At 39.8% G+C, this 13,865-nt stretch overlaps 1 protein-coding gene across 1 annotated transcript in view; it reads right to left on the reverse strand.

The window, feature by feature from the left end:
• The window catches only part of LOC139729173 (uncharacterized), a 54,412-nt gene extending 51,779 nt beyond the window's left edge, over positions 1-2,633 (reverse strand). Inside the window, exon 1 of the mRNA XM_071640105.1 lies at positions 2,610-2,633. Within this exon, the coding sequence (XP_071496206.1) occupies positions 2,610-2,633 (24 nt within the window). The remainder of the gene's footprint in view (positions 1-2,609) is intronic.
• Between the last annotated feature and the right edge of the window lie 11,232 nt (positions 2,634-13,865).

A 13,865-nucleotide genomic window follows, 5' to 3' on the forward strand; every position in this document is an offset into this window, starting at 1 on the left:
CACCGCTGGAAAAAACAAAATAAGGAGATCTGTGCTCAAACGTATTTCTTTATTTTTCCCGAGAATCTCAAAAGAAAAAAAGAGTTCAAACTTTCTTTTTATCCATGTAACTTTCATTAAAGTACCTGTGAGAAGATTGTAAGATGGGCCACAAGTGTGCTAAATTTGGTCTCTATGTAAAGAGGGAACTCTCATGAATGCTATGATGCTAGAATATAAACCAGAGCTGATCACCCGACTAGGAAATGTTGGTTTTAAAAGAGGTATTCGAAGCAAGAAATTTGCCTCCTTCCCGAAATAACTTTTTACATCCGGGACATGCGTGACGTAGGCCGTCAGTCCAATTTGCTTGGAGTGAGCGCGCGCTCTTGATAGCTATGCTAGCTGGCTTGCATAGCATGTACTGTATACTTAAACAACGCATATTGGTCTACAAAAAGTAGGTATTACTGCTTTCCTCACGGCGCTAGTTATTAGTATTGGTATTTCACTTTGATTGGAAAAATGTCTCGTGGATTGCTCGACGAAGATGTTGGACCTGATATTGACATTGAAATCGAGGACAAGTGTTCTTGGAGTTGGAACTCAAACACCAGCGATGAAGGAGACGGGGAAATTGGAGAACTTCACGGACAATAGTATGGTTGGACCTACTACTCATCGACCGCCTAATGTTTATTTGCTTGATAAGAATAATTAACACTGAAATTCAAGTAAAAAATTGACCTACGTGATTGAGAAAATCCAGCTCTATCAAATGCCGTTGTTCCCTTTTTGATTCGAAGTTTCAGTGCAAAAAATATCGCCGACGAACTTGCGTGGCCTCGTTTCAGCTCCCCGCGGTAACGCTCGTTATTAGGATCGACCGCTGTTTTTGCATTGACAATGCACGCAAACCGAGTTGTATTGAACACCGTGTTGTACGAAGCTTTTTAGAAACTTCCATAGACATTTACATTGTGCTGTCATTACGATTCGGTGAAAATATTAATTCGAAATTTTGTTCTTGATTAAAACCATTAATGAACAGTGAATTTTCGCTTTTTCCCACACCATCCTCATGAATATTCAAAGCCACTCCATTTTTATGTGCTTTGCGCGCAGTGAAGTGCGTACCAAGCGTTCAGTGCGCCAATGAATACGCGGTCGGTTTAAAAGACGGTGGTCGATATGTAGTAGGGCTATCATGCTAGTACAGACTACAGTAAGGTATTGGTAAGGGTACCACCTATCGGCAGGGTACCTTGACATCGGCACCCTGCGTATCATGGCTGTTTGCGTATAGAACGAAAAGGTACGCGCGGGATTAAGTGTCATTTGCTATAAAAACAATAAAAACGAAGAACGGAAAATCAAACTCAAAAACAAACTAACAAACCAAACTAAACACGTTTCAATTACACATCGGCTCTCAGTAACGACGCATGGCCGTGAGACACAGCCTCACACTCACAACACATACGCACCAGTCCCAGACCCATCCATCAGTTGACAGGGCTGCCAACTCTCACTCATTGAGAGTGAGACATTTTGGTCCTTTCTCACTCTAAAACTTTATTTCGTTTGCATGCATTTCTATTGATCTCAGTCATTTTGACTGCTGAATTATAGCATTGGCCTATGGGAGTCTCACTCTCAACTAGTTTCCAATGTTGGCAGCCCTGAAATGAGCCGTAGTCTTTCGACGCGATATGAAGATAGGGCTACACGCGGCCTATTATACTACTAGTAGCCTAGGCTAGCCCCGGGTGCGTTTTTTTTTTAAAGACGGCACAGATTGGGGCATGGCGCGTGTTAAACCTATGGGAAAAACGTTGGGTTAGGGTTTTTGGTTAGGGTTAGGGTTAGGGTTAGGGTTGGGGTTAGGGTTAGGGTTAGGGTTTGATGGTAAGGGTTAGGATTAGGATTAGGGTTAGGTTTAGGGATAGGGTCCCCAATAGATTTTTAGGGTCCCCAATCTGCGCCGTCTAAAAAAAAACACGCGCCCCGGGTCAAGGGACGCTCCCGCTTGCGTGGGCGGGCTGGTCGCGCAGTAAGCGCTAGGCTAGCTTACCGCAGTTGATATCGACAGAGTGAGTGTGAGGAAGTTTTGGCGCAGTTACATCAAGAATCACAATGTCCCGATCAATGTCAATATCACCCTTTTCAACAGCTTGATTCGGCCGACATTTTCTTAAGTCATTATATGTCTTAAATCATTCATGTTCTACGAATTTGAGCGATTTTCATTCGACCGAATTTATGCCGGGCCTGGGCTTGGATCGGAATAGGTAAGTTTTATACCGGTACTTTTTTGGCGATCGTAAGAAAAATTAGTTACACGACTAACTCGAGAAAATGTCATTTTTACCAACTAAGAAAATACAAGTAAATCTAGACTGAGAAAGACTTATCGACGGGCAACATGCACTCGATATAAAACGTTCACAAAGAAAGGTTGTGCAAACGGCGAATCGCAGAGAACAGAGAAAACACAAACAATATGCATGCACGGAATAACATCGTTTGCAAACTGATGTGTACTGAGTATACGGTGCGTGCGCTTATTTTCTCTGCGCTAGCGCTGCTGGAGCGCTGTAAAGCTTGGAGCAGCACGACGGACCGCCTACGTCAGCGCCCAGGGACCGCAACATTTTTCGTTTCGCAATTCCTCTTCAGGCGCTCACGAGGGTCTGTTTAAATATCACTTATTTTACTTTATGAAGATAGTTTCATGATAAAAATGGTCAGAATCATGTTCAAGAGATGTTTACCTATCGTGAAATATGAAATTTGTCTGATTTCATCACCATTGCATTCTCCCTTTGCGCGGGTACTTTAACGCTTTAGTTCGGTAAGATTTAGAGTTCACGCCGAGCGTAGGGCGACTGCCATGTCCAACAAAAAAAGGGGGGGGGATCACAAGTACAATACCATAAATACCAAGAAATAGTATCACATATGATGCATTTCTCGATCCATTACATTGTGATATCAAAATTATCATGACTTTATATGTTAGCAGTATATATTGATTTGCCATAACAATTCACCCATAAAATATATCATGTTTCACGTAAAAGATTTACAGCTTCTCTCTCTCGGAAATTCATCAAAAATTGGGGTTAATCTTATAATTTCAACAACAGAAAACTTAAACTCTGATATTTTTAGGTGTTAACGAAACAGACCCATCTTCGGCTTGATCATCAGAATGTAGATAAGCTTATAGGATTGACAATGGTAGTTTGTACTTTGTAGACCCCCCCCCCCCCTCCCATTTCGAGTCTTTGTTTAGGGAAAGTTGGTATGTCCTGATGTAGGTTACTTCTGTGAGCTCCACTTTCAAAGTATAAAGTTTCCCGCTCCAGAACTTTGCACATTATCTAGGTCCATGAGGTGGTCTTGAGATTTGACAGAGATTATTATGTTTAGAGGAGGTGCTAGGGCGTCTGTGTTCAAGAAATCTAGTCCTAAGTGAGAGTTCTGTTTTACTAATGGACGATTCCTGACAATCATCCTGGTTTTGTTTTACTTGGTAAGTAACCCTGTACAAAAGACCTGTGTTGCCCTCTATGTTGTGTCAATCGGCCCCTCGAAGCACTGACGAAGTATCCTTATGTCAACTTGTCTGATTCAAACAAACCCACGCTGACCAACATCTCGTTTTCTAACCTTATCATTCTCTTGAGCATTGGTGATGAGTATATGGAGTATAAACATAGAGTGCTTCATGGAGCTAAAATAGTAAGTACCGTCTGCTGACAAATCAAAAAGGCTCTCCAGAATTACTGCGGCTATGCTCAGTGAGCATTCCTCAGGGTCGCACAGCCCTACAAAAAAGATAGTCCAACATGATAACAGACTCCACAACTATATCAGAAGGACAGATTATACTGCCTCACGTGAAAGGGGATTCCGTTGCTTTCTAGAGGATACCTAACAAGTTTGGCACAAGGGGAATAACCTTACCCCACTTGCCACTAGGACACTTTGTCAGTGCATCGTAGTGATGAAAGTCAAAACTGAGAAGAAAGATATCACTGATCCCTTGTACGGGATTACTTCAAAAAGGAAGTAAGGTGCATGCCACGAATCGTTTATTGGTGTAACAGAACGTTGGTTTCAATTAGGAACAGATTCATTGAACACAGACATTCCAGCTTCGCCTCTTTTCTGACGGGTCATTCTACTGACAAAAACTTTAGAGCTGACATCATATCCCGTTGAGGACGGGTCCCTAGCATATTTGGGCAAGTGTCTGCAGTGGAGAATGCGTATTGTTACAAACTCATCAACAACGGAAATTCGGTAGTTAACATTTGTATTGCATGGGCGTCACCGGGGGGGGGGGGGGGGGTGCGTTGGGTGCGAACGCACCCCCCTTCAGACCCTAAAAAAAAAGAAAGAAAAAAAAACCCAAACAAACAAACAAACAAAAAAACAAACAAACAAACTTCAGTCTGCGAGACCGGACCCTAAATAGTTTTTATTTATCTATTTATCTTCTTTTTTTTTCATTTTGCATCGGGGACCAAAAAAAAAAAAAAAAATCGTGGGCAAAAACAATTCGCACCCCTGGTTCTGGCAGCACTGATTTTATACATATCTACTAGTACAAGTGTATTCTATACAGTGTTTACTATTTAGATAGATTTTGGACATCCTTCCCATGTTTGGTCACTTCGACGCCACCTCGCTGGTCATATCTCCCCCAGTCATGAACATAAACCGACACCCTTGACTACCAGTGGCGGATCCAGGGGGAGGGGCGCACCGGGCGTTCCCCCCCCCCCCCCCGCCCCCTCTTAATTTCCAAAGCGAAAAAGTATAGTTACAAACGGCAGTTTTTGGACTGTAAAATGTCAAAATTTTCAAGCTCGCTCGCTCCGCTCGCTGGCATATAGTAAATACATGCCATTCTCCCGAAGTTGCTGCCAGTATAATTGCCGGCAGTTCTACCCGGTGCGCCCCCCCCCCCTTACTGCAAAAAAATATAGCTACAAACGGCAGTTTTTGGACTGTAAAATGTCACAATTTTCAAGCTCGTTCGCATTTAAATTCTCCTGATTTTGCTGCCAGTAATTGCCAGCAATTGCGCCCGGTGCGCCCCCCTTAATTTCGAAAGCAAAAAAGATATAGCTTCAAACGGCAGTTTTGGGACTGTAAGATGTCAAAATTTTCAAGCTCGTTCGCATTTAATCTTTACGCAGTTCCCCTGATGTTACTGCCAGTAATTGTCTGCAGTTGCGCCCGGTGCGCCCCCTCCCCCTCCCCCTTAATTTCCAAAACGAAAAAATATAGCTACAAACAGCAGTTTTTCTACTGTAAAATGTCAAAATTTTCAAGCTCGCTCTCCTCGCTCGCTCGCATTGAATCGTTATGCAATTCACCTGATGTTGCTGCCAGTAATTGCCAGCAGTTGCGCCCGGTGACATGCGCTCCACCCCCCCCCCCCCCTTAATTTCCAAAGCGAAAAACTATGGCTGAGAACGGCAGTTTTTGGACTGTAAAATGTAAAATTTTCAAGCTCGCTCGCATTTAATCGCTGTGCAGTTCACCTGATGTTGCTGCCAGTAATTGCCAGCAGTTCCGCCCGGTGCGCCCCCCTCCCTTGATTTCCAAAGCGAAAAAATATGGCTAAGAACGGCAGCTTTTGGACTGTAAAATGTACAATTTTCAAGCTCGCTCGCATGTAATCGTATATATCTCTGATATTGCTGCCAGTAATTGCTAGGAGTTGCGCCAGATGCGCCCCCCTTAAATTCCAAAGCGAAAAAATATAGCAACAAACGTCAGGTTTTTGTTTTTTTACTGTAAAATGTCAAAATATTCAAGCTCGCTCGCTCCGCTCGCTCGCATTTAATTGTTATGCCTTTCTCCTGATGTTGCTGCCAGTAATTGCCGGCAGTTGCGCCCGGTGCGCCCCCTTAATTTCCAAAGCAAAAAAATATGGCTACAAACGGCAGTTTTGGGACTGTAAAATGTCAAATTTTAAAGCTCGCTCGCTCGCATGTAATCGTTAAGCCATTCTCCCTCCCCCTTTATTTCCAAAGCGAAAAAATATAGCTCCAAATGGTAGTTTTTTTGACTGTAAAATGTCACAAGTTTCAAGCTCGCTCTCTTCGCTTACTCGCATTTAATCGTGCCATTCACCTGATGTTGCTGCCAGTAATTGCCAGCAGTTGCGCCCGGTGCGCCCCCCCCCCTTAATTTCCAAAGCAAAAAAATATGGCTACAAACGGCAGTTTTGGGACTGTAAAATGTCAAATGTTAAAGCTCGCTCGCTCCGCTCGCTCGCATGTAATCGTTAAGCCATTCTCCCGATATTGCTGCCAGTAATTTGTCGTTTCACACCGTCATTCCATAATCCATTTATAGGGGGACAACCCCCTCCCACAACCTCCCCCCTTGCTCGTTCCGCTTGTTCGGGCTCGGTCGCGTTCATGACATCAGTGTAAGAATTTTTACTAGAAGTTTATTTGAATTATACCATTCATAGGCAAATTGTTCAATAACAATTTACTTCAAAATGTACTGATACCTTAAACAAGTGGGACTGTTTCAAGTCGATAAAACACGCAAAATACCTGCATCAAATTGCACCATTTATACAACATCAAAATGCAAAAAGTTCTCACCGTGGGAGGGGGGGGGGGCGACAACAGGCACTTCCACACCCTCTCCCCCCCCCCTTGCTCGCTCCCTCGCATACTAACACCCCCCCCCCAAGATGAAATCCTTGTCAATAGGGATTGAGAGCTTCCTATATTCCAAATGTCTGTCGTCTGTCCCCCCAAAAAAATCTCGTTACATTAGGGTCAAAACGCACCCCCATTGAAAAAAAGCCGGTGACGCCCCTGAAAATACATTTTAAACGAGACTAACAATACATATTGGGGTTTAGATATTTGCCAATGAAACTACTGACATTCGTTAGTAACAAAATAGCGATAGAAACGACGGAAATCCAGCGATTCTAGTAGTACGAGTACGAGTGAAGATGCACAATCCGCACGGTCAGGTCGCCTCGCTCAGGCTTGTTTATCTCCAAAAAATTGGAGACAAGAAAATGTCGCGCATGCGCAGTCGAGACTGCGAAAAGGCTTATTGTAGTCTAGTGGGATTTGGGGAAAATATGACTGTTAGAGGCATTTTTTAGTAAAAGTTGGGAACCGGTCTATTTTGTATAATTCAAGTACGCTGAATCCAAAAATTCCGGTTCCCAAGCGGAATTTTGAGTCTAAGAGCATCTAATTTGCATAAACAAAATGGCCGCCAATTTATTGCTTTTTAAGGTGTTTCAATGATCTAATTTCCATAAAATCTTCGTAGACATGTAGAAATAATAATCATTTTAGAAATTAACGTGCAAAGACAATAGCTAGGTCATCAATTGTTCATAACTTTCACTTTAATATATGCAAATTAAGAAGTGAAATATGCAAATTAGGAGTTGCCGCTGATACAGCAATGCATTATAATATATGCACATGTATAGTACTTACGTGTTCACTTCTGTTTTTAATCATTTTAACAAGTTATCGGGCAAACAAAGACTACTTGGTTTCGCCAGGATCGAATAAAAATTAATCAATTCAAAAGATTTCAATCAATTCAAAAGAATTGAATTACACTTATGCAAATATCTATGCAAATTGGTATACAAGAGGATACATAACTGGCAGGTTTCTAGATTCTACAACGCATTGCCGCAATATATGGATCTGAATCATAATTCTGATGATAGTTATCATTGTATCAATACCGGTTCACGATTCCTAGTGTATAAAGAGATACAAGAACCAACTTTAAATATTAAAATAAAACTTGCATCTCATTTGCATAATAGATTATGCAAACATTTTTTTTCATTTTCTCAACATATTTCCCCTCAAATAAAGTTTTGCTACAAAAATGTACCTTGGCGTAGTGAAAATAGATATGCTATCGGTCAAACAAAGTGTACATGGTGTCATCTGAGTCCGAGGAAAATCAAGTACTGGAATCAACCAATTCAGAATTATAAAAAAAATGAATAACAATATTTGCAATAACGTATGCAAATTAATATGGAAGAGGCGATACTACGACAGGCTTCGAGATTCTACAACACATTGCTGCGATATATGAATCGAATCATTATAGTTATGAATATTATCAAGACATAAGCTGATGATTCTTTTGTGATAAGGAGATACAAGAAAAAAACAGCTATTAGAAATACCCTAATAATCTAATTTGCATAATGAATTCTACAAATAGTTGGCCATTTCTATGGATATATTCCCTAAAACAAAGTCTTGCTATCAAAATTTACCTTGGCGTACTAAAATACACTGAGCTAAGTTATCGGGGAAACAAGTTGCACATTATGATGTCGTCAGAGTCCGAACTAAATCAAGTACTGGAATCAATCAATAAAGGAGAACTGAATGAAACTAAAAGGAAATATGTTTGCAAATTGATATTCGAGGCCGTAGACCAGGCAGGTTTTGAGATTCTACAACGCACTGCCGCAATATATGAATATGTTTCATAACAGTTATAACATCAAGACCTGTTAATGATTCCTGGTGTTATTAAGAGATGCAAAAATTAACTGCAACTAGTAAACAACACACATCTATTATCTCATTTGCATAATACGTTATGCAAATGTTCACCCATTATCTATGCATATTTACAACCAAAACAAAGTCTTGCCATCAAAGTTATCGGGCAATCACATCACTATACATTACTCTATGGATTAGTGCAAGGTCACTTTGTCCTTCCCTGTATTTTGTCGTTTTCATTGGATAGAATGGTTTATAATTATTTTCAATCTGTTGAATCTAAAATCAAGTGGCAACTTTCATAAATCTCGTCAAAATTTATGTTTTTTTTAATCTATCTCTTCACCCACTCTGCAGGCTCAAGCAAAAAAAAAATTGTAAGAAAAATCTTGGTATCTCAGAAAGTGTCGGAAACAGAAGCGAAGGATGAACTTTGTAATTCTAGTCATCAACATCTTTATATTTTGGCTGTAAAGAAACATAATCTGAGTCGAAAAGTCTATTTCTCAATCGAGATAAATTGATCTACATTCATGCAAGGTTTGCATCATCACATTGTTGCTAACATGCACACACCGCTGTACATCGTAGGACTGATTTGTGACATTTACATCGAAATGTTCTGCATTGCTTTCGCATGCACATGAAATCATCTCAAGGCGACTTTGCAAGATTGGAGCTAGATATATCAGTTGTACAGGCTGTAGACCAGATCAAAACGTTCCCATCCATTGTCTACTGGTGAAGAAAGATCAGGTCTGGCACAGTGAGCAGGATTTTCTTCTTTTTTTAATCTTTTTTTTAATACATGAGTATTGTCGTTGAACTGCTTCCGCGAGAGTTCAGTATACTTTGGTCTGTAAAATGGCGGAACATATTTTGTGCCAAACGAGCTTGTGTGATGCATCTTTTCAATCGAATATAAGTTTATTTTTATAAAGACGACTGATAACAACCATGTTCTTGGAACCCTTTTAATTTTCCTCTCGTACAAGCAGCATCCTTGATGATTGTGCGTCATTGATCACTATAGCTTTAATAAGAGTGCTACTGTCAGTATCAGTCTGGCAGAAAAAGCACAACTCCAGTATCTACGGAAGAAGGCCTCTTTAAGGTAGCTATCGGATCGATGTTATCTCTCAAGGGAACAGAAGTAACTTCATGTTCGCTAGGTGGTGGAAAACCCAGGTCCTCCATGAAAAGATCCATATCCTAATTCTTGGGCAGAAATTCAAGTAACAACGTGGATATTCAAAAACTATACTTGATAAAGCATATAATGAGAGGCAAAATGGCGACCATTTACGTCTGATATGAAGTGGAATCTTCTGTATGTAATATAGTTTCTAATGAGTATTTATTATTCCTTAGTTTTTACAATCCACTGGCCCCCAAAGCTAGAGGCCTGTTTGCTAAGAATGTCATTTCTATGATATGAATCAAACCTGGTGAGATATATCATAAGTCAGACAGACAAGGGAGCGTGGCGTCGTCCAGTCATGCCAGTTAAGAATAAATTGAAATGCATCGTACTTGGTGGTTATCACTGGCGGCATGTTATCCACTTATATTGAAAACAAAAACAAAAAGGAACAGGAAGGTGTAAACCCCTTATTTGGCAGATTGCACTGGCCAAGGCAATTTCAGAGTTCGAACTGTCTTGGAGTTGACTAAGTTACATTCTTATAACAGATGTAGAAGGATCAAATATAGGTAAATGTGTGCCACACGTCTTTTTTTTCCATTTCTTTTCCCTCACTGCTATTCTAACATCGTTATTTACATCGATTTAAGTTTATCATGATAAGGCGCAGTCAGAGTGCACATGGCAAATGTTATTTACATCGATTTAAGTTTATCATGATAAAGCGCGGTCAGAGTGGCAAAAGATCGCAAAGTTTAAGATCGCGAAGTCTTCACGATCTTTTGTTGTCCGGTCACACCGGCAAGAGATCGAGAAGTTTGGCGAGGACAGCATTATAAAATGAAATTTCCCTAGCTGTAGTGGGAAGTTTCGCGGAAAGTTTGCAGTCACACGCACTTGAAAAACTTCAAGATCTTCAAGATTGCGATCTTAAACTTTTCGATAATTTGCCAATTTGGACGCGCCTTTTGAGATCTTGGAGATCGCGATCTCAAACTTCTTGATCTATCGCCAGTGTGTGATCACGGCTATTCTACAAGCTTAACTTTCCAATGGACCCTTCTCCAGTCTTAAATATGACTGGCCGAAAGCTTGACTGAATAAAAGGGAGACTCAAGATCGAGAGCAACGTCCGCCTCAGTGTAATTTCTTTCAGTCTTATATATACATATATATATATATATATATATATACATATATATATACATATATGTATATATACATACATATATATATATACATATACATATATATAGGTATGTATATGTGACATTAAAGGTATTTTTCGTCGACTTGCAAGAAAAAAAAAAACGCTTCAAGAGAATATAGAATAAAACCACCTAACCCATTTCAACCTATAGACGAATGTTTGCTATATATAATCATATGTAATCATTTATATATTATTTTATATATACACGTATATATGATTGCCATGCTCTGGTTAACTGGGAAATTGAATTTACGTGCTAATGATACAGATTTGCATATTGGAACAATAAAATAATAGACGCTGCATATGAACAAAATGGCATTGATCGATGACATCCCCCCCCCCCATAAAAAGTTGAGTCATGATCCGCGTAGAGAGAGTTTTCATCGATTCGTTTTGCGATTGCCGATGTACTAAAAATATTTTTCATGGAATTAACAATCCTATGGCAATATTGCAACTATTTTGTAGGTATTATTCAAATTAGATGTTAAAGTTCATTTGCTTGAAAAAGACCCGTTTTTTGTTTTGTTTTGTTTTGCTTTTTGTTTTGTTTTTTGCCCTAGCGCAATCAATTTTGCTTAAGAATCGGGTTCCTAACTTGAATTCTTTAAAAAAAAATCCAAAAGGACCCTTTTAGAGGATTTGAAAATATAACATTTCACCAGGGTATATAGGCTATTAAATGAACTGCATGCACATAAAACTCATGAAGCCTACATACTTTATAATTTGCATACCAATTTCAATATTTGCATTTATTTTGATACCACTGAGAAGGGATTCTGGTTTTTATCTAACCCTCAAACAATTGAAATCTATATATCTAGTGTTTTTAACTTCCCTCTCAAGAAAAAAAAATAAAAAAATCTTCCTGTGTTAATATATGTTTATCTGCATATTCCAGTACTAATTTGCATAATTGTGAAAGAAAATACTATTTATCACCTGAGAAACGTTTATCCCTCATGTTGCTAATCCCATTCTATGTACACAGAATTCAAATCCCTTTTTTTCCAGCTCTTTTACAAAAAAAAAAAAAAAAAATCTAGAAAATGCGTGTCTGAAACTCACAATTTCTGTTGCTGGGCAGCCATTTTGTTTATGCAAATTAGATGGTCAAGATCGGTAAATTTCGCTTGGGAACCGGAGTTTTCCTAACCCTCAAAACCTTAAAGTCTACATATTATTTAGTATTTAATTTGCCTCTCAAGAAAAAAAGAATGTCAAAATTACTCTTCCAGTGTTAATGTATATATACATATTATATATATATCTGCATATTTCAGTCCTAATTTGCATAATTATGAATAAAATATACTATTTACCACCTGAGTAACGTGTATCAGTTAAATTGGTAATTCTATTCTCTGTACAGACATTTCAAATCACTTTTTTCCAGCTCGTTTGCAAAGAATTTCTAGAAAATGCATATCTGAAACTGATAATTTCTGTGGCTTGGCAGCCATTTTGTTTATGCAAATTAGATGGTCAAGATCGGTGAATTTCGCTTGGGAACCGGAATTTTCGGATTCAGCATACTCAAATTAGGTAAAAGAGACCGGTTCCCAACTTTTACTCAAAAATGCCTCTAACACCATTTTAGAGAGCCCTTTTTCAGAAATCCCACTAGACTACTGTTGCCATCACAGTGATCAGGCATACATTTACGGAAGTAAGTCTGCTACTGCCAAATGCTATCACAATCCACGACCGGTTTTCTTTTTTTTTCGACTTCTGAGTGTGAACAATCTGAGTTCAGTCTGTCAATTTCAGAATTATTGCCTCTCTTGTTGTCCGAGACTGTTGAGTATGTCTGACGGTGGTAAATTACGACCGTATAACTTTGAACCGCGGAAGAATCGCAAGCGCCAGTACCGCCGCCGCCGGTGGGGAGTATGACGAGGCTGCATGGAGTAGTATTTGTAAGTTTTGACGTCAAACTTGTCAATTCTAACATTGGAGAGCCATCTGGCGCGCCTTTCCCGCTCATTTTTTTGGGTTTGGAATGGCAAAGAAACTCTTCTTCTGGCCAAACGCTTGACACATCGGCATTTTCGCGTGCGAAGTGAAGCAATAACATAGATCATCCGCGGATCGCTGCATGGCCGGAACTACGCGGTACGCTACCGCTTGCTCGACCCGTATCGCCGTTGCTCATGCAGGGCTCCCCGAGCCAGCTGACGCTCCAAACACAGAGCAATGTGGGGCTAATACGTCACGCCGTCACGTGATCTTTCTAGCCGGCGTACAGAAATTGAACAATTACGATTCAAAATTAGTGATGCGAAAAAAAAAATCGATCGTGACGAGTTGGGACGGTATTTTTTAATGAAACTTGGTCATTTTGGTCCTTGATTTATGTAGATTATAGTGAAATTTAATCAAAATCGTCCGGACTTCTCCTTTATTAACGAACCACTAAGTATAAGGAATTTGTGTGTTTCGGATTAACGAACCTTCGGAATAACGAATCTTCGGAATAACAAACCTTCGGAATAACGAACAGCACCCGTTATCAAAGCATTCGACATTCCATAACAATATTCAGGTGGCTGGACCATGGGACTTATGCTAACCTTACACACTTTATTCATTATCAGTTCTGGCTATCAACCATTAGCCAATAGCACACCAGTGAAGCATGATGTTGACGGTGCGATTCACGTGAAGGGCTTACCTATTTCGCACGATGTGTCGCTAAAGAATCCTGCGTTACACAGACATCGTTCTCCCACTCGTATCCCGCTGTTGTTGCAAAGATGTGACTGCGCTGTGAAATACAAAACTAATATGTGTAATGTATAGCTTCTTTTTTTCACTTTTACTTTGTGAAATTAACAGCTAGGACTCAATCATAACGTAATCTTCTTCTTTCGTCAACCAAACTAAAAGGAAATCTGTGTGGATTGCTTCACGGTCAAAAAGAGTCTTTCTTCAAAGATCATGGGGACAAATACAGGAAAATTTG

The sequence above is a fragment of the Diadema antillarum genome, unplaced genomic scaffold, assembly GCF_040938485.1.
Source record: "Diadema antillarum isolate AM-2024a unplaced genomic scaffold, OU_Dant_1.0 seq00000222_RagTag, whole genome shotgun sequence".
NCBI lineage: Eukaryota > Metazoa > Echinodermata > Echinoidea > Diadematoida > Diadematidae > Diadema > Diadema antillarum.